Below are 25657 nucleotides of genomic sequence, written 5' to 3' on the forward strand. Positions count from 1 at the left end.
GGGCGATGCCCCCGGGCTGTGGGGCCCACCGGGCGCGGACCGGCGCAGAGAGGCGCGCGGGACGCCCGCTAGCGGGAGGGCGATGGCGCCCGAGGAGCGGGCCCGGGGCGGCCGCAGAAGGGGGGGGTGAACGAGGGGCCGGGGGGCGGGCCCTGGAGGGGACCCAGGCCCCGGACCCGCGCACGTCGCCGTCGTAGGAGGCGCGCCCAGGGGCGGAGCCGCACGTCGCGCCCCGCCCAGGAGGTGGCCCCGCCCCCGACCGCGCGGCGCGCCGGCCCTGCCCCTGGGCTCTCCTCTCCTCAGCCGCGCTCTCCTCAGCAGCGCTCTCCTCAGCGCCCCGCCCGGCTGGCGTTCTAGACCTCGCCGCGCCGCCGCCTCAGGTGCCGAGAGCCCGGGCGCGGGCGGCGGCGCTGTCCGGGCCCGGCCCCGGCCCCGGCCCCGGCCCCGGCCCCGGCCCCGGCCCGCAGGTGGCGCAGGCACCGCAGGCCGGCCGCCGCCTCAGCCGGTACCGTCTCGGGCCCGCCTCCCCCACTCCGCCCCGCCTCAGGCCGGGCCTCCGCCTCCGCCTCCGCCTCCGCCTCCGCCTCGCCCGGTGCCGCCGTCCCGCTGCGGCTCCCGAGCCCCGGCGCGGCCTGCACCTGCCCCCCGCCCCGGCCGAGTGCTGCCCCTCTCAGCTGCGCCCGCCCGAGAGCGAGGGCGCCCTAGAGCTCCTCACCGCCCGCAGGCTCTCCTGACGCCCCTGGGGCGTCCTCTCCTGCCCTGCCCGCCCCGCCCGCCACCTCCCGCCCCCGAGTCTGGCTCGTTGCAGCCCACCTGCCTGCTCACCTTTACCTGTCCGCCCGCCGCCCCGGCCGCGCCCTCCCTCCTCTGAGTGGACCACTCTGCCCCCACGCGGCTTCCGGGAACCCTCACACCTGCTTTACTTAACCCCTTCGGATGTCTGGGTGCCCCCAGCCACCGATCCTGTTCCCACGACCCCAGTACCTCTGCCCCATCTAGTCCACCTGTCCTGCCCTCCCGTCCTCGGAGCTGTCATCTGTAGGTCTCCCTTACTCTGTACTTTTGGCTCCAGAAAATTAAAGTCCTGATTTACGTTTGAATGCCCACCGCCCTGCGCCGGGGGACATCTTTAGCCGGTGTGCCTGTCCAGCTCATAGATGTGCCCAACACTGAGATATCTGCTGAGCTCACTTCCCTTTCCCCCGAACCACAAACCCTCTTTCCAATCCCTAGATTTGAGCCGGTGGCATATCTACAGCTGTGATATGAGTGAATGTTTCATCTTCCATTATCCACCCCCCCCCCCCCAGCACCAATGAGGAGACTTGGTCCAGCCACCCAGCCGGGCTCAGCTGTACAGATACAGGAGGATGGAGACACACTCATCCCCTTTGCCAAGTGAGTCCTCCCCTTCCAGTGGGGATGGGATGGAGGGAAGACGTGCACCTGGCTTCTCCCCGCCCCTGCCATGGCCCCCTGCCCAACAGGAGTAGCAAATGAGGAAGAAGAGGTACAATGCCTGGTCCACAGGGGATCAATGATTCATTAATCTGTTCCACGAATAGTTTTTTTTTGTCTAGAACTACAATGTTCTAGATGCTAGACTAAGCACCAGGGATTCAATAATTAGAAAGATAGGACTTACTTTTGGGAGGGTGGACACAGAACGTCCAAATGTAAATATAATTTCAATGAGTAAGAAATAGCATGAAAAGGGATCCCTGGGTGGTGCAGCGGTTTGGCGCCTGCCTTTGGCCCAGGGCATGATCCTGTAGACCCGGGATCGAATCCCATGTCAGGCTCCCAGTGCATGGAGCCTGCTTCTCCCTCTGCCTATGTCTCTGCCTCTCCCTCTCTCTGTATGACTATCATTAAAAAAAAAAAAAGAAATAGCATGAAAAAAAATTAAAAAGGAGTGTAATAAAATGGGAGACAGAATGTCCTGGAGGGATGCCTAAGTGGCTCAGTCGGCAGTGAAGCTGCTGCCTTCAGCTCAGGTCATGATCTCCGGGTCCTAGGATTGAGTCCCACATGGGGCTCCCTGCTCAACAGGGAGTCTGCTTCTCCCTCTCCTTCTGCCTGCCTCTCCATCTGCTCATGTTCTCTCTCTCTCTCTCTCTCTCTCTCTCTCTCTCTGTCACTCTATCAAATAAATCTTTAAAAAGTATGGAGGCACAAGTTTAGATACGGTGGTTGTGGAAGACTATTCTGGGAAGATGAGTTTGAATTGAGATCTGAAAGATGAGAAGCAGCCAGTCTGATAATAGTGGGGTAGGAGGGGTGAGGGGAGAAGAAGGAATAGGAGGAGGGAGAACCCCAAGAAAGAAAGAAATAGGGGCACCTGGGTGCCTCAGTCAGTTAGATATTTGCCTTTGGCTCAGGTCATGATCCCAGGGTCCTGGGTTTGAGCTCCACATCATCATCATCATCATCATCATCATCATCATCATCAGGCTTCCTTCTCAGTGGGGAGCCTGCTGCTCCCTCTCCCTCAGGTCCTCCCCCCCCCCACCATGCTTTGCTTTCTCAATTAGATAAATCTTTTAAAAGAAAGGAAGAGAGGAAAAGAAAGAGAAGGAAAGAAAGGAAAGAAAAGAAAAAAAAGAAAAGAGGCTTAGTATCTTCTAGGACCAGGAAGCAGGCCCACGTGACGGAAACTTAGTGATCAAGGGAAAAGTAAAGAGTCAAGTCAGTCATGGAGAGGCCAGCTCATATAGGACCTCATAAACCATTGATAAGAATTTGGATTTTAGGGCAGCCCTAGTGGCTCAGTGGTTTAGAGCCACCTTTGGTCCAGGGTGTGGTTCTGGAGACTCGGGATCAAGTCCCACATGGGACTCCCCGCAGGGAGCCTGCTTCTCCCTCTGCCTGTGTCTGTGCCTCTCTCTCTGTGTGTCTCTCATGAATGAATAGGTGGAATCCTTAAAAAAGGGGGGACAAAAAGAATTTGGATTTTATGCTAAGGACTGTAGAACATCAGTGGAAGGTTTTAGGCAGGGAAATGACATGAGCAGACTTTTTTTTTTTCTCTCCAATTTCTTTATGGTGAAAAATTTCAAACAAATACCAAAGTGGAGAAAATAATCATCATGCAGCCAGCGTACCCTTTTCAACCAGCTTCAAAAATGATCGTTCTACAGGTGATCCTTTCATCTGTACCACCACCCAGCCTCCTCCTACGGAGATTGTTTTGAAGTAAATCTCAAACTGTGTCTCATTTCACAGGACCCTGTGTTTTTTTAAAGATTTTATTTATTTGTTCATGAGAGACACAGAGAGAGGCAGAGACACAGGCAGAGGGAGAAGCAGGCTCCCTGCGGGGACCCTGATGTGGGACTAGATCCCAGGGCTGAAGGCAGATGGGTGGTCAACCACTGAGCCACTCAGGTGTCCCCCACATGACCCTGTTTAAAGGGTTAGTCACACTACTTTGGGCAGAAGAGATGATGGGGGGAAGGGGTAGAATGGAAGCAGGGAGAGCAGGAGGGGTCTATTGCAACAGTCTGGGCAGGAATAGTGGCGGTGGAAGTGGAAAGGTGAGGAGTGGTCAAATCAAGTATATTTTTTGAAGCTTTAAAAATTTAAGTGAAACTTTTTTTTTAACTTTATTTATTTGACAGAGAGTGCATGAGCAGGGGGAGTGGCAGGCAGAGGGAGAGGGAAAAGCATGGAGCAGGGAGCCCAACACAAGGCTGATCCTAGGACCCCAAGATCATGACCTGAGCTGAAGGGAGATGCTTAACCCACTTAGCCACCCAGAAGCCCCTAAGTGAAACTTCTTTTTAAATTAAAAAAAAAAAATTTTAATGTAGGCTCCATGCCAGGTGTGGGGCTTGCACTCACAACCCCGAGATCAAGAGTCGCATGCTCCGTCTATTGAGCCAGATAGGCACCACACACACCCCTTTTCTAAAATTTAAGTGAAATTTTTTAAAAAAGATTTTATTTATTTATTCATGAGAAACACACACAGAGAGAGAGAGAGGCAGAGACACAGGCAGAGGGAGAAGCAGGCTCCATGTGGGAAGCCCGATGCGGGACTCTATCCTGGGACTCCAGGACCATGCTCTGGGCTGAAAGCAGGTGCCAAACCACTGAGCCACCCAGGGATCCCCTAGGTGAAACTTTCTTAAGTTTTTTTATTTAAAGTAAAATCTGGGTATATCTTAGATGTACAATGACATGAGTTGCTGCTGGACTGGATGTGGAAGTTGAGGGAAAGAAAGTTGAGCAATACCAGATTTTTTTTGCTCTAGCAACTGGGCATTTGGGGCGTCTTCCCTGAGGTGGGGAAGGCGAGGGAGATGTGGAGTGGGTAGTTGAACATGCCCTGGAGTCCAGGGGAGGAACTGAGGGTGTTGCTCAACCCATGGTAGTATATAAGTCAAGGGCCTGGATGAGATCACAGAAGGATAAATGGAGATGAGAAGAGAGGGCCCAGGTCCAGCCTTAGGACACTGCCCTGGGGAGCAGGAGAGCAGGTGGCATCCAGGGTAGGGCCTTTGGAAGTGCTGAGCGCTGTTCTCAAACTGCACATCCCTTGTTACCTAAAGGACAGTAGTTTCTCTGAGTTAGGGGAGACAAAGTAGGAGTCGACAGAGGTCCTGTTCTGCTGGGTCCTTGCACTGACAGGACGGAATGTGCCCGTGCCTGTCACATCAGCTGAGTGGTTGGGGCCTTCCTCTTCAATAACTGAATGTGATGTTCTCTGGGTGCGGGGCATAGAAGTGGGAGATTCGGTGAGATTTGAGGCTCAAATGACTGCCAGTCTCCCAGATCAGAGATCTCACCACCTCCTCTGCTGAAATGGTTGAGAGATCATGTGGGCCCACACAGAGGGGACCAGCTTGTCCCTGGAGGGAGGAGATACTGTGGGGGATGAGCCAGCTCCAAGCCGACTGTGTCCCCCTCTCAGGTGTTCCAGAGTCATCAGCCGATACGCATCCCCCGGCCTGCCTCCCCAGCAGGTCGGGCTGATGCCCCAGCGTTACAGAGACATCTTCTGGGAGAACCTTAGCCAGAGGCCCAGGTGGGTAGAGCACAGAAAAGGAGGGGGAAGAAATGCTGGATGGTTTTACACTGAGCCTTACAGCAACAAGCCCTCGTCTGGCCCAGCTGGCCCACTGACCAATGGACACCATAGCTCCTACTGCCAGACAGATGGGGGGATGGGAAGCGGTCAGAGACAAAGTACAGATGGGGGTGTCCTGTATACAAAGTTCCCCTTTTGTGCTTTACAGCCCCACCTGGACAGAGGAACAGTATGCCCCACCCCTGCTGGTATGACCAACTTTGTGCCCTGGGGCACGTCTTGGGTAAACTGGTACCCACTGGCACGCTATCTTTAGCTGACCTTATTACCTCCTCCCTCTGGTGTCCTCCAACCCGTGCACTCACCACGCCTCCTTTCTTTGTATCAGTCACTCTGCTTTCACCATCTGAGCTTCCCAAGATCCCCGTGTCCCTGTTTCAGCCCAAGCCCTCCTGAGAGACCCCATTCTGCCCTCTGACCCCTTTCACCCCATTCTGGGGCACAGAGAGTCCCTGCTTGCTCCCAGCCTGGCCTGAACCCCCCTGAGGGGCTCCCACCCCCGGAGGTGCTTTGCAGAAGAAAGAGAAGGAGGCCCCAGGTGGCGGGAATGCAGCAGGGACCAGGGTGCATCCCAGCCCGGGTGAGGGCTGTTGCGTATCACCTGGAGGATCTGAGAAGGCGACAGAGGCTCATCAATGAGTAAGGAGAGAGACACCTGCACTCTGGGAGCCACGCAGGGTTTGAGGGCAGGAGGTTTGAACTGAAGAAGGGGTGGAGGGCTTTGAAGGAGTTGGAGGCTGTACTCCGAGTGACCAGGGCAGGCCCTCCACCCTGAAGAGACTGGGAGGGAACCAAGAGTGGAGGATGAGCCACAGGAGCTGCAGGGAGCTGAAGTGCATCAGGGAAGACTTGAGAGCTATCCAGGGAACTGGAGTACGGCGGACAGAAGGGTCCTTCAGTCTGGGGGGAGCAGGAAGGGGGAGCGTGGAGGGGTGGAGGGCTGGACATCCAGTGATAACACCCCTGGGTCCCAGGGAGAGTCGGGAAGCTTGGTCTCCAGGCACTGGGTTTTAACCCTCAAGTCCCCACAGAGAGAAGAAGGCCCAGTGGGGCGGTTCTGGGGCTGCCTGTGAGCCCCTGGCACTCGCTGAGGGCAGCTGCAGAGTCCCCGGCACCTCCAAATATCAGGATGTGGAAGAGGAGAGGGCTGCCTATCCACAGGAAGAGGGCCACCCTCTCACCACTGGCAGGCCCCAGGTCTGGTGGAGGGACCTGGTGGGGTGTGGGGTGGGGGGGCTGGACTTGCCTGGAGAGACAGGGGGAAGCTTGGAGCCAGGTTGGGGAGCTTGACTGGTGAGGGACAAAACAGGCCGGCGGCGGGGGCCTGGGCCCCGGGCGGGGGGCTAGGAAACCCGGGCGACGGCCTCTCCTGTTCTTCTCATCCTTACAGTTGGTCTGGTCACCCTGGAGCCCCCGGGGCCAGGGCGGGTCTTGCCTCCCGGGGCGGCTGGGCTCTCTGGCCTCCTGCACCGCTGTCACAGCCAGCAGGCAGCCCCTGTGCAACCCCTGGGGGACGGCGGTGCAGTCTGAGGAGTGAGGATGCCCCAGATGCCTCCGCAGCCCCCAGGCCCGCTCCCTGGCTCGGTGCTCCCCCCTGAGTTCCGGTATTAAAAAGCAAGCAAGCCGAGCCCAGTGTGTCTTTCTACGGGTGTTGGAGAGGCTCGAGGGGAAGGAGGGCGCCGTCCCCTCCTCGGGGACCTGAAGTGAAGTCGGGCCGGGTCCCGCGGAGCCCAGGGACCCCGGCGGTCGGGCCGCCGCGCCCCGCTCTCCGGGCCGGGACTCTGGGCGGCGGCCGAGCCCCCGCCCCCACGACCCCAGAAGCCTGCCCCGGCCTACTCCGCGCCCCGCGCCCCCAGCCCGGCGGCCGCCGCCCGGGGCTGCCCGGCCGCGCCCCCATCCCCTTAACGGGAGGCCCCGCCCCGTGCGCAGTGACGTTGGACGCCGCTGTCAGCGGGCGCCGGGGGGGGGATCGGTGTGGGGTAGAATGGCCGCTGCCGCCGTCACCCGCGGGACCCCGGGAGGTAAGACCCGGGGCCTCTCATCCGCTTCTCCGCCCACGGGCCAGGGGGCGCAGCTCCGGGGCCAGGCCGCCGGGCGTGGCTCCGGGACCCCTGCCCCACCACCCCCCCGGCTCGCCCCCACGCCGGCTCCCGTCCTCCTCCCCCGCGCCAGGGGGCGCCGCTCCGCGCAGGGCCCCGCGGCCGACCTGCGGCGCCGGCACCCACGGGGGACCCCTAGTCCCGGTCCCCCGCTCGGCCTTGCCGACGCGCGCCCTTGGGCTCTGCCCCGCGGCGTCCCCGGGGCGCCCTGCGTGCAGGCGGGAGGCCGACCCTTGCACGTCGGGGCTTCTCCGGGGACCCCCGCCCCGGGCCGCTCCGCACCCTGGCAGGCTGCCTGGCCGGGACTGCGCACCTGCGCCTTGGGGCGGAGTCCTCACGCCGACCCGGCTGCCCTGCACACCGCTTGCGCGCACGGGCCTCCTCCCCTCTGCACCCCGGACACCTGGCGGAGCTCGTCGCCCGGAGCCCGCGCTGAGAGCATCCTCCAGCTCCCATCTGTTTCCTCGGGAGGGTGGGGGCTCGGGCCGGAGCCAGAGCGGCGGATGGGGTACGGGGGTGCTTGGCGTCCAGGGGAAGCAGAGGCGATGGGGGAGAGCGCTGGTGGGGGAGGGGAGGGCCGGGCCCGGCCGTCGGCCTCCTAGTGGAGGATAGGTTGTCTTGAGGGTGGAAATGGGGGCCTGGGTACCTGGCCCGATCTGACGGGGTCTGCCCAACCTGGCTGAGAGGGAGGAGGTTAGGATCAGTCGTCACATCTGCCCTTGCAAATCGCAAACCGAGAAGGAACTCAGGGTGTGTCCTGTATGGCCTAGCTCTTCAGTGGACTTGGGTCTCCTGCCCTCACCCCAGCACCCAGGCTCTCATCTGCCCAACCGAGCTCCTAGGACCAGGTGCCCGGCGTCCCAGCCCCCAGGGCCCTGACCCCACCGCAGTCCCAGCGTCTATGAGAGACCCCCTGCCGTGGGCCCTCCCCCTCCCCCACCCCACTTGTGTCTTCTGATGACTCTGTCGGTGTGTCCCGTTCCCGCCCCCCAAGCGGGTTCCTGGCACCAGGTCTGGATTTTCCCTCTCCTGCCTTCCCAGCACTACCCTCACATGTCAGTGTGGCCCCTTCTCCTCCTGTCTTTCCTGGATCTCACCACCCAGTATCCTTCTCCCAGCTCATCCTCATCCTGTGTCAATCGGGAGTGGGGGTGGGGGGGTGGAGAGGGGGTTTCTGCCATGACTCTGTTCTCTCCCTTCCCAGCACAGACTCCCCCTCCCCCCGGCCCCTCAGGCCGGGGGTGACCTTGCCCCCTGGAGCCCTCACCATGAATACCAAGGATACCACCGAGGTTGCTGGTGAGTTCTCAGCCCAGGTTCCCAGCCCTTCTTTCTCCCGGCTGTGTTGACCCTCCACTTCTCATTCAGGGTGACCTCTGTTCTCCTGGTCATGGTTCCAGTTCTCCCTAGCGCTTGGGATTCAGTCCCTTTGCCCCGGGCTGTTGGAGGTGTCCAAGGCGGCTTGGCTCACTAAGCCCTCCCTTCTGATTCCCTCTAGAGAACAGCCACCACCTGAAGATCTTTCTCCCCAAGAAGCTGCTGGAGTGTCTTCCTCGCTGTCCACTGCTGCCTCCAGAGCGGCTACGGTGGAATACAAATGAGGTCTTCCATGGAGCCCTGGGGGAGCGGGGCCTGGCAGGATGGGCTGGGGGACTGTGAATGGGGGTCTTCCTGAGTGCAGAATATTGCTCTGAGGTCTTTGGGGTTGCAGAGGAGGTATCCCACCTGCATCCTGTGGGAGCTCACTGCTGGGCTTATCCACCTGGATAAAAGCAACAGCAAGTGGCAGCAAAATATTTCTTACAAACTGGGCACTGTGCTAAGCACTTGCCCTGAGTTGTCTCATTCCATCCTTTAAGGACCCTGTAGAGCAAACACTTGTTCTCCTTGCACTGTGGGGGAGGAAACTGGTCTATCTTACGGAGTTTATTTAATTCCAGAGCCTCTGCCTTAACCACCACTGATGCTGGCTCCTGCTGGAGGCATCATTCTCGTGTTATCCACCTTACAAGCCCCCTACATACAATGTTTCGTGTGTACCCGGTGCTCAATCATCATCAGCTCCATGATTTCATTAGACGAGAGTGGTCAGCATGAGGCTATCTGTGTGTGTTCTTGCCAGAAATGCAGTGCGGGGAGGCCAGGGCAGTGAGTGGGGCTTCGTGGAGATCTGGGAACAGATGTGGTCTCTGGGGTGACTAGGGTGTCCACACACAGAGAAATATGTGTGTGGTATTTCAGGCCCATGGGATACTAACAATCAGGAGCTCACTGTTCAGGGCACATTCAGAGAAGAATCTGTGGCCTGGTCTGGCAGGAACAGTAGGTGGAATATAGGTAAATCATGGGAGTGGCAGTTTTATCCCTGGTCTGGGAGAACCGTGGAGTCAGGCTGAGGAATCCGGAATTCCTGGCAGCGTCAAGCCATTGAGGTTTTTGGAGCCAGGAATTGGCACCAAGATGGGATTTAGAAAGTAAAATCATATGTGGCACGAAGGACAGAGGAGGAAGAGTTTGGATTTGGCCCCAGGATAAAGACTCAAGCTGACAGGGAGGGAAGGAGAGATTAGACTCATCTCTGAGATGGGACCTGGGACTCTTAGGAGGGCAGTGGTCCTTGATGGGAGCCTCCACTAGCACCAGAACGCAGCAGAGAGGGAGAATGAGGGGACCCATGTGGGAGGCTAGGCCCAGACTCTATGAGGGGACCCCCACCTGAGTGTCCCTTCTTTCACAGGAGATTGCATCCTACTTGATCACCTTTGAGAAGCATGACGAGTGGCTATCCTGTGCCCCGAAGACAAGGTGAGCGGGTGTGTGAAGATGGGAATGGCAGGGCTCTTGGATCCTGCCCACAGAACTCAGGGCCAGCCCTCCCCCCATCAGGCCTCAGAACGGCTCCATCATCCTCTACAACCGCAAGAAGGTGAAATACCGAAAGGACGGTTACCTGTGGAAGAAGCGGAAGGATGGGAAGACCACGAGAGAGGACCATATGAAGCTGAAGGTCCAGGGCATGGAGGTGAGGCAAGCGTCCAGCTGTGTGCCCTGGCTCACCCTCCTCTGTCTCCTGCGGGGCTCCCACCCTGCTGCCCACCCTTGCCTTCTGGCTCCTGTGAGTCAGCCCGTGGGGGCCTTAGCCCATGCACCACTTCCCATGTCCCTCCACTTCCCATGTGCTTCTGTAATCCTGCTCTCCAGGACATAGGCTCCTCTGGAGGGCATCCCTCACCCCTCACCCCACCGCCCCTTCCCCTCACTTGTCTCACATTCCACCAAGGGTCCACATCCTGAACTTCTGAGGTCTTTCTCCCCCGAATCACTGTTCCTCCTCTGAGACATGCTCTTGCCCTCGTCTCTGATTTCGAGACAGTCCCTCCTACACTTTGAGGCCCCAGCCCCACTCTTCCCTTCTCTCCACCCTCATCCACGGGGAACCAGGACCGGGAAGGTGTTTGTGGGGGTGGGTGGGGGTGGGCAAGGGCTGGAGAGGACCTGGTGGAAAGACTGGGATTCCTGCAAAGGGACTGAACAGAGGAAGAGTTGGGGAGCAGACTAGCCCTCCCCCCACCCCAGCCTGTCTCCTGGCAGTGTCTCTATGGCTGCTACGTTCACTCTTCCATCGTCCCCACATTCCATCGGCGCTGCTACTGGCTGCTCCAGGTAAGGGCAGCCAGAGGCTCCCTGGCTCTCAGAGGGACATGGGGTCTGGGAAGATGGCTGGAAGGACCAGTAAGGTCTGCATGGGAGCAAGGGGCATGGGGGATGGGGGAGCCAGTGTTCAGAGGTGGGGGTGCTGCCTGGGGAGAAAGGCACAAGGAGGCTGAGCCCCTGGGGACCCCACAGCCCTGTGTGTGCCCTTGTGCTCTCAGAACCCTGACATCGTGCTTGTACACTACCTGAATGTCCCTGCCCTGGAGGACTGTGGAAAAGGCTGCAGCCCCATCTTTTGTCCTGTCAGCAGCGACCGTCGCGAGTGGCTGAAGTGGTCCCGGGAGGAGCTGCTGGGGCAGCTGAGGCCCATGTGTAAGGCGGTGGGGTTAGGATGGCGCCCACAGGAGGAGTGAGACAGGGCATCCCGGAGGGCCCAGGGTCTGCATCCATCAGTGTGGGGTGACTAGGTCCTTCCGGGCCTGGAGGGCACTTCCCTAAGAGGGTGCAAGGATGCCTGGGGTGTTCTGAGGTCTTGAAGTAATGGAGAAGGAGCTGAAGGACATTTGTGAGCTGCATCCTGGGGCTTGGGGGGCCATCATGGTGCCTTGGGGACTGTCCTCTGGAGGTCCCACAGCACCCCCCACCACACCATCACCACTCTTCCAGTTCATGGCATCAAGTGGAGCTGTGGGAATGGGACAGAGGAGTTCTCCGTGGAGCAGCTGGTGCAGCAGATCCTAGACACCCACCCGACCAAGCCCGCACCCCGAACCCATGCCTGCCTCTGCAGTGGGGGTCTCGGTGAGTGCCACCTGGCCCTGGAGCCCTCTTGGACCAGGGCACCTCGGTCTTGCTAGGATTTGCCTGCTGATTTGCACATCTTTTGCATATCCCAGAAAGATGGCCAGATGAACAGAGTTCTTCCTGCTTGGGGGCTCGTCTGGGGACTCCCTGACCCAGCCCAGGCTCTTCATCTGTCTGCTGCCCTCAGCAGCCCCGGGCCAGTCCAGCATGACTGTTTACACCCAGCCTTTGCTTTACTCCTACCCCCTCGGTTGTGTTCTTATGTCCTTTCTGTATGCCTTTCCCTCTTCTCTCCAGGGTGCCCCCCAGAGCCCCTCCAGGCCTGTTTAGTTTTGGGGGGAAGGGGACCACTCCTGCCTCCCAGTGGCCACAGCCAGTAGTGCAGCACTGTGATCTCCCTCCCTTTTTCCATGGCAGGTTCCGGGAGCCTCACCCACAAATGCAGCAGCACAAAACACCGCATCATCTCTCCCAAAGTGGAGCCCCGAGCTTTAACCCTGACCTCTGTGCCCCACCCAAACCCCCCTGAGCCCCCTCCACTGATAGCCCCTCTTCCCCCAGAGCTCCCAAAGGCACATGCTTCCCCTTCCTCTTCCTCGTCCTCTTCTTCCTCTGGCTTTGCAGAACCCCTAGAGATTAGACCTAGCCCCCCCACCTCTCGAGGGGGTTCATCCAGAGGAGGCACCGCAATCCTCCTCCTGACGGGACTGGAGCAGCGTGCGGGGGGCTTGACGCCCACCAGGCACTTGGCTCCCCAGGCTGACCCTAGGCCTTCCATGAGTTTGGCTGTGGTTGTGGGCTCTGAGACCTCTTCCCCACCGGCTCCTCCCAGCCCTGCCTTTGACCCAGATCGTTTTCTCAACAGCCCTCAGAGGGGTCAGACCTATGGAGGGGGCCAGGGGGTAAGCCCAGACTTCCCGGAGGCAGAGGCCGCCCACACCCCCTGCCCTGCCCTGGAGCCCGCTGCTGCCCTGGAGCCCCAGGCGGCTGCTCGGGGGCCCCCTCCTCTGCCAGGAGCAAGTGGGAGAAGAGGAAATCGCTTCTTCATTCAAGATGATGGCAGTGGGGAGGAGCTCAAGGCCCAGGGGGCTGCCCCACCTGCACCTTCACCTCATCCCTCACCCCCACCTTCACCTGCCCCCTTGGAGCCACCAGGCCGGGGAGGAAGAGGGGAGGCCTTGTTTGGAGGAGCTGCAGGGGCCAGCGAACTGGAGCCCTTCGGTCTTGCATCATTCCCTGACCTCATGGGAGAGCTCATCAGCGACGAGGCTCCAGGAGCCCCTGTCCCAACCACCCAGCTCTCTCCAGCTCTTAGCACCATCACAGACTTCTCCCCGGAGTGGTCCTACCCAGAGGTGAGTCTCAGGCCTGTCCCTCCTCCATCCCACTTACCCAGCGCTGCCACCCACTTGATCTCCGTCTGCATGGCTTCCCACCCCTCTCTGTACGCAGAGCATCAGAGAGTAGCTGCATCCCTGCTTCACTCCCTCCCTTCCCCTGAGTGCACCCCCAGGTGCCCTCAAGGACTCTCAGGGTGTGATTGCAGACTTTGGGAAGCTGAGGGTCTGTCCTCCACGGTGAAGTTCTGCTCTCTAGTGCCCCAGAGGGGGAAAGGAGGAACTTCTCTGGGAGGACCGTGGGAGCCCAAGGCAAGGGCTTCCGCCCCCATGACAGCTGTCTGCAAGTGAGTGGGTAGCCTTGGGGGAACAGCGAGTTCCCCATTCCTGGCAGGAGTGTTGGGAGAAGGGACAGGCTAGCTGACCTTACCCCACTGGTCCTGCCCAACCCTTGTACCCCAGGATCTAGCACAGGGACTGCTGGACTGCAGATGCTCCCTCAGGGTCTGAATTAATGATGAATGAGTGAGTCAATGTGAATTAATGATGAATGAGTGAGTGAATGAACAGCCAACAGAGTTCTAGTCACGTGATTCTGGGCTTTGTCTCTGCAGGGTGGGGTCAAGGTGCTCATCACAGGTCCCTGGACAGAGGCTGCGGAGCATTACTCCTGTGTTTTTGATCACATCGCTGTGCCAGCCTCTCTTGTCCAGCCTGGTGTCCTACGCTGCTACTGTCCTGGTATGGGGCAGTGGGGGAGAGGCCTGCATGTGGGCAGGTGGCTTCAGGACGTACCTGGGAACCAGTGTGTTAGGTCCTGAGGCTGAACCTGGTGTTCCCCCAACGGGCAGATGAGTCTGGGCTCTGGGGTCAGGAATCTAGTCCTTAGCTGACTGGTCACCTTAGATGAGTCTGCTTCTTTCTCAGGTCCATGGCTTCCCCTCCACTGCCCCCCCACACCTTAAGGTCAGACCTTGACCCAGTAGGTCCCCACTGTGCCTCCAGGGCCTCTGGCTTGGTTGGAGTCAGTCTCCGGATCCAATTCAGGGAGCTCTTAGGTACATAAGAAGGAGACATGGGTCTCCCTCAACCAGCTTTGGACCTAAAGGACATCGCTTTCTAAACCGGTGCTGTCCAGTACGGTAGCCTCATGGGCCTCCTTAAATTAACTAGAATTAAAATGGGAAAGTTGGCTCCTCCGTCACAGTAACCACACGTCAAGTGTTGAGTAGGCACGTGTGGCTTTGTGCTACCCTGCTGGGTGGTACAGATCCAGAACATTCCTGTCCCTGGCTTAGAGGTCATTGCCAAGGCTCGCCTCTGCTCTTCTGCCACTGGCTGTGCTCCTCATGCTGCACCCCACAGCCAGTGTGGCCCTGGGACCTCCGGGACCACCAGAGTGACAGGCTGACAGACTTGTCTGTGATGGTGCTCTTCCCCAGCTCAGCAGCTGGCCCGGTGGTGTGTGTGTGTGTGTGGGGGGGCACAGGGACACCCAGGAGGCTGGGTGTTGGGATTAGTTCAGCTTGTAGTCTTGGGATCAGGGCCCGGTGGTCTCCTTCTCAAGGCCATAGACACAGAGCCTGGGTGGGACACAGGTCTCACTGTAGTGAGTGGTGATTTCTCCTTCCTCGACCTTAGTACGAGGCTCATGACCTCTGCACCCTGACCTTGGGAGTCGGGCTTCTTCATAAGCACGGGTATCCGTGGACTGGGAGCTTCCAAGCTCTGGAGCTGATTTAACCACGGGGTCTGCAATCCCAGGTGTCTCAGGCCCAGTCCATTGTGGGTATTAGGCAGTTGACTGAATGGAATTGGGGGCCCCCAGACTCCAGGAAGGGCATCAGGCAGCCAGCTGCAGAGTGGTTGTGTGTGGTTCTCACGTGGGACAGAGCCCATGTCGCTGACCCTGCCCTCCCCAGCCCATGAGGTTGGGCTGGTGTCTTTGCAGGTGGCGGGGCGGGAGGGCCCCCTTTCTGCCTCTGTGCTCTTTGAGTATCGAGCCCGCCGGTTCCTGTCATTGCCTAGTACTCAGCTTGACTGGTTGTCACTGGATGGTGAGTACCCTGCGTGGCGCCCAGCAGGGATATGCCCCTAGGCCCCTCAGGACTCAGGCGCCCACCACCCAGCTCCTCCACCACAGGTCATCTGTAGAGGGGGCAGCGAGTATCCATCACATTGTCTTCCCTGGAAGGCTTGAAGTGGGGCATCCCAGCTCTTGGCCCGTCCTCTCTGGGGAAGGAGGGATCTAGGAGGCGAGGCCAGCGGGTGGGAGCAAGGGAGGGTCTGGCACATGTGTGTACTGATGCAAGTATGATGCATCTTCTCTACTTTCGATGATGGGTGCTTGTGGTCAGAAATTTGTCAACAACAAAGAAGCAGAAAGTAGAAAAGTACTTGGATCACTTGTTGGTGACGTTCACCTTTAATACACCTGAACATCCGTCCCTGTACAACAGAGACGCAGGCACACATGTGTGTTCCTCTATGGGTTCTCCCTGCCGCAGCTCTCCTCCTGCCTCCCTCCATGGGGACTGTCTCCTCTCAGGGGCTGCCTTCCGCCTCACCCTCAGGGGCCCTCCCACAGCCTGTCTGGCTCCCTGTCAGCCTGCCCCACGGATTTTGCCCTGGGACTATGCCTCCTGGGTCACTCTCCCCTCTTCCCCCATCTCCTGTCCCTCTGCCCACTCCTTCACCTTGTGCATCCTTCCTGCTCTTTCTGCTCCCCCAGCACTGTCCTCCCCACCATTGCCCTAGGCCTTCAGCACCTTCCATCCTGGTGTCTCAGGCAGGACATGCACAGCCTCCACCCTGTTTCTCTGCCTGTTCTCCCATGGCTCTGATCCTCTCCTGCCTCCCCTCCTTGTCCTCGTGGGATCTCAGGAGAGGATGGTTATGGCTTGGGGTGTACGTGTGCATGTACACGTGTGTGTGTGTGTGTGTGTGTGTGTGTGTGTGTGTGTGCATGCATGCATGCGCACGTGTGAGCATTCCTGTGCCAGGGGTGGGGGAAGAGGAGGAATGCACATGGCTGTCCATCTCTGTCACCTGCCAGCCCAGCCATCCTCCCTGGGGACAGCTGCAGGGGAGGGGGGTAAGGGGTTGGGCTTTCTAGATCCCAGCTCCTGAGCTCCTGGGGCAGTGGTAACAGAGAGGGGCGCCAGAGTCCCACAGCCCCACATGGGGGACAGAGGTAGGAGGTAGCATCTGGGCCAGGAGCTGGTGAAGGGTTCACCTAGAAGGCTGGGGGCATACGTGGGATCTGGGGCAGCTTGGGGCCACAGGCTGGAATTCCTACCACGTCCAGGTCTTGAAGGATGTGTTTTTGGTTCTAGATGCTGGTCCCAGGTGGGTGGGGAGTGTTAAAGACCTAGTTTAAGGACTGTGTCCTGGGCAGGCTGTATTCAGGGTGGTGATAAAGGGACTGTTTGGGGGAAGAGAGGAGAATGTAACTCTGTTGTCTCGTCACCTCCCAGATGGTGGGACAGGTCCAGCTGTGGTGCCTGGGAGTCTCCCAGACCCCACCCGCCACTCAGCCTCCTGTACCTCTTCCCCCTTAGACAACCAGTTCCGGATGTCCATCCTGGAGCGGCTGGAGCAGATGGAGAAGCGCATGGCTGACATGGCAGCAGCTGGGCAGGCTCCCTGCCGCAGTCCCAATACACCTCCAATTCAGGTACCTCCACCAAGAGGAGGGTCTCCCCGGAGAAGCAGGCTCTGCTGTGTGACTGTCCTGTGCCTCCTATTGCCAGCCTCCTCCTCCCTGGCGTCCCCCGCTCCCACTCCACCCCAAGGCAGGAGCGGTTATTCTGGGCACCCTCTTGGCATGACAGGCTTCAGAGTATTTCTGATTTGAAGGGGATGGGGGTGAAGGCGAGTGGGGGTGGGGATCAGGAGAGCGGGGGCCCGATACTTGTGGGCACGAGTCTCTGAGGCAGTGGACAGGGACAGGACTCTGAGCTCAGGGAGGGAGAAGCCACCTGTGGACATGGCACTGATGGGAAAGACTGGGTGAGACCTAGCTGCCTGGGCAGCTAGAGGAAGTGAGCCATGTGAGCAGGGGACACCCAGGAGCCCAAACCAGGTCTGGGTGTTGGGAGCCTGGGGTGGTCAGGGCTGTCCCAAGCCAGGGCCCAGATGCTCAGGTCCCTGTGTAAGAGTGTCTGTTCCCAGGATGAAGGCCAGGGGCCGGGGTTTGAGGCCCGAGTGGTGGTCTTGGTGGAAAACATGATCCCACGCTCGACCTGGAGGGGTCCTGAACGTCTAGCGCATGGAAGCCCCTTCCGGGGCATGAGCCTTCTACACCTGGCTGCTGCCCAGGGCTATGCCCGCCTCATCGACACCCTGAGCCAGTGGCGGTGAGCAGGGCAGCGGGGAGGGGGTCAGAAGTGCCAGAGGATGAGGAGGAAGGAGAGGACCTGGAGCCCTGGTCACTGTGGGAGGAGGGGTTGGGAGAGGACTTGTGACACTGATTTCCTGACCCTAGTGCTTCCAGATGGCTTGCTCCCCAGTCCCTTTATTTCTGAGGCTCCCGCTTGGCCTGTTTTTACCCTGACTGGGCTCTGATGTCCCCATCCCAAACCCTCCAGGAGCATGGGGACAGTGAGCTTGGACTTAGAGCAAGAGGCTGACCCGCTCAACGTGGACCACTTCTCTTGCACCCCGCTGGTGAGTGTGTGGGACAGTGCAGGGAAGAAGTGGACAGTGCAAGGTGGGGCCCCAGGCCTCACCTCCCCCCTCCCCACTGTCTCAGATGTGGGCTTGTGCCCTGGGGCACTTGGAGGCCGCTGTGCTCCTCTTCCGCTGGAACAGACAGGCGCTGAGCATTCCTGACTCTCTGGGCCGGCTGCCCCTGTCGGTGGCGCAGTCCCGGGGTCACGTGCGCCTGGCCCGCTGCCTCGAGGAACTGCAGAGACAGGAGGCTGCAGCCGAGCTTCCACTTGCCCTGTCCCCACCCTCCTCCAGCCCAGACACAGGTGAGGGCTGTCCCCCATCTTTGCAAGGGGAGGCTCTGGTGGGGAAAGGAGGGGTGGCCAGGGCTCTGCTACCCTCACCCACCCCCCCTCGCAGGACTGAGCAGCGTCTCCTCACCCTCGGAGCTGTCGGATGGTACTTTCTCCGTCACGTCAGCCTACTCCAGCGCCCCAGATGGCAGTCCTCCCCCCGCCCCTGTGCTGCCCTCCGAGATGGCTATGGAAGAGACCATGCCAAGCCAGCTCTCCTCCGGTGCCCCTGAAGGCCCCCTATTTCTCATGGACTGTGAAGCCACCAACCCCCAAGAGCCGGTACCCTCACGGCCTCCTCTCCCCCCAGCCCCAGAGCGTGGGGCTGCCTCAGAGGAAGCAGACAGCCCCCCGGCTGTGGATGTGATCCCGGTAGGGCACCCTACACTGCTCTTGTGCATGGAGCTGAGGGCCAGAGTGGGGGTGCGGGTGGGCAGAGACACCTATCATCCCACAAACCAGAACCAGACTCTGGCTTCGCTTTGCAAAGAAGGGACCATTTACCTTCCGCTGGGTAAAGGTAACCTTTTGCTTACCTCCTGTCAGAGCTTGTGACTCCAAAATCAGGAGGCATCCAAGGTTAAGCATCCTGGGGTACAGCCTCAGGCAGAGCCGGGTCTAGGGGTTACCATGGATCCCTGCAGACACAGGGCTCCTGGGGAGCCAGCGTGATGCAGGGAAGCAGGTGGAGCAAATTGCAGAGAGGCTGGCAGTGAGGAGGGCAGGGCGGAGGCCTGCACAGGGCAATAGCGAAGACTCAGGCTGGGAGGCAGTCTTCGAGCATAGCAGCACGCTGCCCTGCTAAAACCTGGGGTGAGCATGCCTTAGAGAGGTGCCCCGGGGTGACTGGGTAGTTTACGTATAGCTTGGAAAACAGGGTGCTGCACGTGACCGCCTAGGGGTGCTGTGTAAGCAGCAGGTGCCAGACTGGTTCCTGAGGAGCTCGAGGGGCCAGGGCTGTGAGCACGGCTGAGCCCATGGGGAGAACATGCTGGCGGCTGGCATGGGGCAGACCCCAGGGGGGCAGCGGGCAGTCAGCCTAGGAGGGCAAGTGCTCAGTTCCTCCATGCCCACTTGGAGCAGGTCTGTCCTGTTCTGCTTTCCACCTCTCAACACAGAGAGCTGTACGTCCAAGTAGGAGCCCAGGGCCTATAAGTGCAAGACTCTGAGATGGTGGCCGAGGACGTCTGGGGAGCAGGGACAGCCATCCCCGAGGCCTCGTCGTCTGGTGGCGAGGGGAGTGATGGGACAGGAGGGGGGACTCTGGCTACAGCTCTGGCAGGGACACCAGCTCAGGGCTCACCCAGCTTCTCCTTCACCCAGGTGGACATGATCTCACTGGCCAAGCAGATCATCGAAGCCACACCAGAGCGGATTAAACGAGAGGACTTTGTGGGGCTGCCTGAGACTGGAGCACCAATGAGGGAGCGGACAGGGGCCCTGGGGCTCAGCGAGACCATGTCCTGGCTGGCCAGCTACCTGGAGAATGTGGACCATTTCCCCAGCTCAGCCCCTCCCAGGTGAGCAGCTCAGGACGAAGCATCAGACCTATCAAAGCAAGATGGGAGTGGGAAGAGGCCTTTCCCACAAACTCCACTGCAGCTCAGGCCTTGGGGCCTTTGAGGAAAGGACTGGAATTGGCTGGGGACCCCTGAAGTCCCTCATCACACTCTGTTGCTGGAGGTCTGCCTTCACAGAGGTGCCCAGGTGAAAGAGGGGGGACTTCAGATGCCCCGTGACCTCTCCTCCCTGTCCCCTACAGCGAACTACCCTTGGAGCGTGGGCGCCTGGCTGTCCCTCCAGCACCCTCCTGGGCAGAGTTTCTGTCCGCCTCTGCCAGCGGCAAGATGGAGAGTGACTTTGCCCTGCTGACGCTGTCGGATCATGAGCAGCGGGAACTGTACGAGGCAGCTCGAGTCATCCAGACAGCCTTCCGAAAGTACAAGGTCCGATGGCTGGGGGGCCCAGAGCACGAATCACAGCAGCTCAGGCCAGGGGAGATGGTGGGCTCCTGGCAAACCGAGGGACAGGTCAGATGGTGGCGGTTGGCAGTGTCCCAGTGGTGTGGGCCTCTGGATGTTGACTTCCTTCTCTTGCCTCAGGGCCGGAGGCTGAAGGAACAGCAGGAGGTGGCAGCGGCTGTGATCCAGCGCTGCTACCGGAAGTACAAGCAGGTGAGCACTTTCTCCCTGGGAGGCACACCCACCAGTGTGTGCACACACTCACATCCACTGTGCCCAGCATCCAGAATGCTGCTGACGCCCTAACTCCCCTTCTCTCTCCACAAGCTGACCTGGATTGCACTGAAGGTATTAGGGCATGAGGTCTGGGTGCAAGGTTGTCTGTGAGGATTCAGCCTTTCCATGAGCCAAGAGCATGTGGATTACAGACTGGCACCAGCTGACTCAGGGGTGACCTGCAGGGGTCTGGGTCTCTGTTCCTCCACTTCAGCCCCTGTCCCTCCCCGCCCCTGTCTCCAGTTTGCACTCTATAAGAAGATGACCCAGGCGGCCATCCTGATCCAGAGCAAGTTCCGGAGCTACTACGAGCAGAAGCGGTTCCAGCAGAGCCGCCGTGCCGCGGTGCTCATCCAGCAGCACTACCGCTCCTATCGCCGACGACCAGCGGGCACTCTGCCGGCCCGCAGCAAGTAGGCGGCCAGCAGTCCTCCGTGCCCGTCCCCCCCTGTCCGCAGACCAGCCTCAGCCCAGCTCCTGCCCCAGCCTGTCCCTGCAGGGCCCCAGGGGCTGAGGGCAGGGGTTGCTGTGCCAGGGCCTCTCATCTTTTCCTCTTCCAGCAGAGGCTCCTTTCTCACCAAGAAGCAGGACCAGGCAGCCCGGAAGATCATGCGCTTCCTGCGGCGCTGCCGACACAGGTGCTCCCTTCTCCGGCTGGGTCCCCGCCCCGCCCCCCACCCTCCCCCACTGCGGGCACCTGCGCCCCCCCCCCACACACACACACCGCGGCACATGGGCAGACCACTGACTCCCTCCCGATCTCTCCACAGGATGAGGGAACTGAAGCAGAACCAGGAGCTGGAAGGGCTCCCCCAGCCCGGCCTGGCCACCTGACCTACGCCCCACCTTCCTCACCGCCCTGGGGGCCGCTTCTGGCAGTCTTAACCGGGAGAGGGCTCTCCGGGGGAGGGGAGGCCCTGTCGGCAGCTGTTCCCCCCCCACGCCCCCGCTCTTCGGCCCCCCCAGACCCGCCCTCCTCCTTGCATCTTCAGCCGTGACCTGCGGAGCCGTGCCTGCGCCCGCCTTAGCCCCCTCCTGACTTGCCTTATTTATTTGTTGGACGCGTCTCTGAATGTATCCGCCTCGGCCCCCACCTGACTCCGCATGTTGGCGTGTGTCCTCCCTCCCGCCCGCGGCCCGCCTCCCCGACGCCCGCGGGCGGACCCGGGCCGGGGAGGGGGTGCGGCGTGGGCGGGGTGGTCCCCGCGATGGGGGGGGCCTGTACATACTGTAACATACAGAGTATAGTGAAGAATCTATTTACGGCGCCGCGGGGAGGGCCAAGGCGCGGCGGGGGCCCCCGGCCGGCTCCACGAGCACTTTCTACTTGTGCATGGGCTTGGTTTCTACGAGTTGCCATTAAACATCGCTGCACCAGCCAGCCTCCGGCCTCTGTCTGCGCGGGGCGGGGCGCCAGGGCGGGGTGCTGGGTGGGGTGAGGTGGGGCGGGGCTGTCGCGGAGCTCGGCGCCTCCGACGTGTTTCCGGCCTTAAAGGCATTTCGCCCTTCCCTTTAAGACGCACCGCCCCTTCTCAGTCACTCCCAAGATGGCGGACCTACTGGGCTCCATCCTGAGCTCCATGGAGAAGCCACCCAGCCTCGGGGACCAGGAGTCTCGGCGCAAGGCCCGAGGTGAGGACCCTAAATTCACAACCGCCTTTCTTCGCCCGGTTCTCAGGACCGCACGCTTCCCTCCTTCGGACGGTGCCGCCGCCTCAACCTTGAAAGACCCCCTCACAGGCCCCTACAGAGACCCCCAGAGTCCCTAAAAGGGCTGCCGGCCCGCCTGCTGTCCTGAGCGGCTTCTGATTGGCTGCCTGGAGCCCAGCTCCAGCCTCCCGCCTCTTTCCTACTGGCCTTCCGCAGTCCTTGCTTCCAGTTCGCCGGGGGGCCCGCCCGTCCGCCGCCGTCGTGCTCTGATTGGCTGGCTGCCTCCGTCCGCTCGGCTCTCCTCGCCTCCCCTCCGCCTGGGGCCGGCCTGCGGGTCGGAGAGGGGCGTATCCGCCTCGCGAGTCCCCGCCCTCGTCCTTATTCCGATTGGGTGCGGGGCACGCCCGCCCGCTGATCCCTTCGCCCCTATTGGCTCCCTCCGCCTAGGGATCTGCCCACGAAGTCTGGTCCGACCTTCCCCGGGCCCGCCCCACCCTCGGTGCCTCCGATTGGTGGCGGGGCCATTTGGGTGCTCGCGCCCCTCCTACTTGCTTTAACCCGGTCTCTTCCGTGTCCCCACCGTCCTTCCTCTTGGGCAACCCTGTCCCCGGCGGCCGATGGGAGGGACTGAGGGCGCCCTGGCCGTCCGATTGGTCGCCGGCCCCCCGCCCGGCTTCCCGAGCGGCCCCGGCGGGCTCAGGTCCCTGCGCGAACCGGGGCGCGCCGGGGCGGGGGGGCGCAGAGCCCTCAGTCTGCGGCTTGCCTGCGCTGGTCACCCCAGGTTTGCGGGCCCTCTTAATGACGTGCCGCGGGAGTTGTCGTCAAGGGTCCTGGCCGGCCCCGCGCGGGGCTGGCAGCCGACGAGGGACCAGTCAGCGAGGGGGCAGCCGCTGGCCCCCTAGGGCGCGGATGTGTGTTCGCCACCGCCCGGGACGGGGCACATGGACCGGGCCGTTGGAGACCACAGTTTCCTACTCCCCGCGGCAGAGGCTGGCCCGGGAAGCCGAGGTGCAGAGTTCAGGCACCTGCCCGAGGTCACGGTCTTACCAAGGGGGAGGGCTTTAAACCTGCCTGCGATTTTTCCTTTTATTGGCCTGCGTTCTTAACCTTCATCTTAAGGCACCTCCTCAGATGCAGAGGGAAGACCCAGACCAGTTAGAGAGCAGCCAGTGGTCAGGACGGTCAGGCCAGTCAGGTCTCTGGTGGAAAAGCCCCTGAGGTTAGAGAGGGGAGGCTGGCCAGCTGTCAGGCCCTGGAAGCTTAGAGTAACTGGGTGGGAGGTGAACAGGGGCCTTGCTGCAAGAAGCCCACAGTCTCGCCACGGTGGAGAAATTACACTCTGTGGTTCTCAGCACACGCTAGAATGAGTACGTGAACCATTGAGCAACTCTGACTCATGATGAGGCTTGGTGTGCAAGAGGAGGAAAAGCACTCCAGGCAGAAGGAACCACAGGTGCAAAGACGCTGAGTGGTTAGGGGAACAGGAAGTGGTCCAGGGCAGTTGGAGGGACTCTCACCTGTGGATAGGAGCAATTTGAGGTGGCAGGGGAGAGGGGACGGGGCATGAAGACCAGAGCTGGAGGAGCACTGTCTCAGCTCACCTTGGACACCTGCACTCCCAACGGGGCAGGTGCCAGACTCAGCACTTCAGCTTTGTCCTGTCTGCAGAAGTGAGAAGTGGGGGTGTTACCAAATATAGGAAGTTAAATAGTTTCCCCTTTTCTGTGTAGACAGCCTGACGGTAAGCTCTTGGAGGCCAGGGCTGACTATTCCCAGCTCGCCAGCTGTCTCAGGTCTCAGACACCCCCGGCGGGGGGGGGGGGGGGGGGGGGGGATGAGGGCCCAGCGTGATTCTCCTCATTGCTTCCAGTAAAGACTGAGGTCTTGATGGGCAAAACTTTGCGTCAGTTTATGCCGCAGTGCCTGGCACTGCATGGGGCCCAGCCGCTCACCCTGCTCTCCTGTGGAGACCACCCCCAGGGGATGCGGGACCTCGACCCCTGTGACCCCAGCCTCATGCCGCTTTCTCTCCCCCCAGAGCAGGCTGCGCGCCTGAAGAAACTACAGGAGCAAGAGAAACAGCAGAAAGTGGAGTTTCGTAAACGGGTGAGCCCACGGGATGTGGCAGAGGGCAGCCTCACCACGGACTCCCAGTGATTTAGAAGTGGAAGGCTGAGGACTCGGCTTGTCCCAAGTATCTCCAGGGAGAAGCCTGGATGCCAGAGAAGGTGTGGGGGGCAAGGCCCGGTGCCCCAGGCTTGGGAGCTGGTGCAGTCACCTCATGTGTTCCTCTTCTGTCTCCCAAGATGGAGAAAGAGGTGTCAGATTTCATCCAAGACAGTGGGCAGATCAAGAAAAAGTTTCAGCCGATGAACAAGATAGAGAGGAGCATCCTGTGAGTGTCTCTGGGCTCTGGGAGGCGTGAGAGGGCCGGTGGCAGGGGACCTGGTCCAGGGGCTGCTGGGCCCCCGGTGGCCCTACAGCCTCTCTCCTCCACGTCCCTTCCCAGACACGATGTTGTGGAAGTGGCTGGCCTAACGTCCTTCTCCTTCGGGGAAGATGACGAGTGTCGCTATGTAATGATCTTCAAAAAGGTGAAAGGCTCAAGCCCGCCCCACCCCCACCCTCCCCTCTCTCTCCTTTGCAGCCTGCGCCTCCCATCCCTGGGTCGGGGAGAGGCCTGGATGGGGGGGCATGCATGTGGAGCTTCCACCCCAAAGTGCCTTTATATGCAGGAGTTTGCGCCATCAGACGAGGAGCTGGACTCCTACCGCCGGGGTGAGGAGTGGGACCCCCAGAAGGCTGAGGAAAAACGGAAGCTGAAGGTGAGCTCTGCAGGCAGCCCCACAGCCCCCCTCAGAGAGGTGGGGGCAGGCCCCCAAGCCCTGTGCCCCCACTCTGCACCCCCAGGAGCTGGCCCAGCGGCAGGAGGAGGAGGCGGCACAGCAGGGCCCGGTGGTGGTGAGCCCTGCTAGTGACTACAAAGACAAGTACAGCCACCTCATCGGCAAGGGGGCAGCCAAGGACGCCGCCCACATGTTGCAGGCCAACAAGACCTACGGCTGTGGTGAGGCACGGGTGAGGCGTGGGCGGGGTAGGGGGTAGGGGGAGGCTGTGATCTCGGCTCCTAGCCACCCCATGCTCCTCTCCCCCTGCTTGCCACCCCCAGTGCCCGTGGCCAACAAGAGGGATACGCGCTCCATCGAAGAGGCCATGAACGAGATCCGGGCCAAGAAGCGCCTTCGGCAGAGTGGGGAAGAGTTGCCACCCACATCCTAGGCACCACGGCCCCCAGGGGCAGGGCGGGGGGTGGGGGGACCGGCTGCTGCTACTAGAACCCATCCTGGAGCCCCAGCTCCACACCACCCCAGACAGCCGTGTCTCTGGCTTGGGGGGTCCGGTGTGCAACGTGTCACTGCTGGAGCTTGGACGAGTGTGCGGCATGTGTGAGTGGAAGTGTGTGAGTGTGCGAGTGTGCAGGTGGGTATTTAACGTGTATTATTCTTTTTCCTTGGACTGTCTTCCCCATGAAAGGGGGCTGGGATGACTTCACATTCAATAAACACTGTTGGACCTGATGTCGGGGTTTGTGAGCAGAGACGGGTGGGCCCCGGGAAGGAAGAATGTGTTAGGCCGGACGGCGTAAGGTGGTTCTTGGCATGGCCCAGGGATGGCCAGCTGCCACGCTGTCCCCCGGGTTATGGGAGGAGGCATTCGCTGAGCACCATCGCTGGACGCCCAGCTTTGGCTCCGGGCTCCAGCACTTCTCCACTGTCATCTG

The 25657-nt window shown here is 60.6% G+C and overlaps 3 protein-coding genes across 21 annotated transcripts; all 3 read left to right on the top strand.

The window, feature by feature from the left end:
• The first annotated feature begins 267 nt into the window (after positions 1 to 267).
• Positions 268 to 6920, top strand: INCA1 (inhibitor of CDK, cyclin A1 interacting protein 1). 4 transcript variants are annotated; one of them, XM_041772771.1, is made up of 7 exons: positions 268 to 380; positions 1311 to 1398; positions 4916 to 5029; positions 5241 to 5280; positions 5538 to 5731; positions 6115 to 6289; positions 6483 to 6919. In XM_041772771.1, the coding sequence occupies exons 2-7, from the start codon at positions 1316 to 1318 to the stop codon at positions 6627 to 6629; spliced, it is 753 nt and encodes a 250-aa protein (XP_041628705.1). In that variant the 5' UTR covers positions 268 to 380; positions 1311 to 1315; the 3' UTR covers positions 6630 to 6919. The 4 variants fall into 4 exon arrangements, with proteins under 4 accessions (XP_041628705.1, XP_041628706.1, XP_041628704.1 ...); XM_041772772.1 differs by having other exon boundaries at positions 367 to 505; positions 6483 to 6920; XM_041772770.1 differs by having other exon boundaries at positions 367 to 505; positions 5559 to 5731; positions 6483 to 6914.
• A 9-nt stretch (positions 6921 to 6929) lies between these two features.
• Positions 6930 to 21603, top strand: CAMTA2 (calmodulin binding transcription activator 2). Of its 9 annotated transcripts, none has more exons than XM_041772704.1 (23): positions 6930 to 7699; positions 8396 to 8490; positions 8690 to 8793; positions 9929 to 9996; positions 10078 to 10213; positions 10768 to 10854; positions 11064 to 11217; positions 11512 to 11646; positions 12067 to 13004; positions 13601 to 13727; positions 14909 to 15043; positions 16547 to 16662; positions 17160 to 17344; positions 17576 to 17654; positions 17740 to 17962; positions 18057 to 18361; positions 19313 to 19509; positions 19752 to 19935; positions 20092 to 20163; positions 20278 to 20298; positions 20470 to 20639; positions 20787 to 20864; positions 20997 to 21603. In XM_041772704.1, exons 1-23 carry the CDS (start codon positions 7077 to 7079, stop codon positions 21058 to 21060), a joined length of 4296 nt encoding a protein of 1431 aa, XP_041628638.1. In that variant the 5' UTR covers positions 6930 to 7076; the 3' UTR covers positions 21061 to 21603. The 9 variants fall into 9 exon arrangements, with proteins under 9 accessions (XP_041628638.1, XP_041628639.1, XP_041628640.1 ...); XM_041772705.1 differs by having other exon boundaries at positions 20790 to 20864; XM_041772706.1 differs by having other exon boundaries at positions 10783 to 10854.
• Positions 21604 to 21618: 15 nt separating this feature from the next.
• On the top strand, positions 21619 to 25454 carry SPAG7 (sperm associated antigen 7). 8 transcript variants are annotated; one of them, XM_041772762.1, is made up of 7 exons: positions 21619 to 21858; positions 23915 to 23982; positions 24072 to 24271; positions 24386 to 24470; positions 24612 to 24701; positions 24787 to 24943; positions 25046 to 25454. In XM_041772762.1, the coding sequence occupies exons 1-7, from the start codon at positions 21774 to 21776 to the stop codon at positions 25153 to 25155; spliced, it is 795 nt and encodes a 264-aa protein (XP_041628696.1). In that variant the 5' UTR covers positions 21619 to 21773; the 3' UTR covers positions 25156 to 25454. The 8 variants fall into 8 exon arrangements, with proteins under 8 accessions (XP_041628696.1, XP_041628700.1, XP_041628695.1 ...); XM_041772766.1 differs by having other exon boundaries at positions 24183 to 24271; XM_041772761.1 differs by lacking the exon at positions 21619 to 21858 and adding an exon at positions 22474 to 22910 and having other exon boundaries at positions 23920 to 23982.
• The last annotated feature ends 203 nt before the right edge of the window (positions 25455 to 25657 follow it).

Source organism: Vulpes lagopus, chromosome 10 (genome assembly GCF_018345385.1).
Source record: "Vulpes lagopus strain Blue_001 chromosome 10, ASM1834538v1, whole genome shotgun sequence".
NCBI lineage: Eukaryota > Metazoa > Chordata > Mammalia > Carnivora > Canidae > Vulpes > Vulpes lagopus.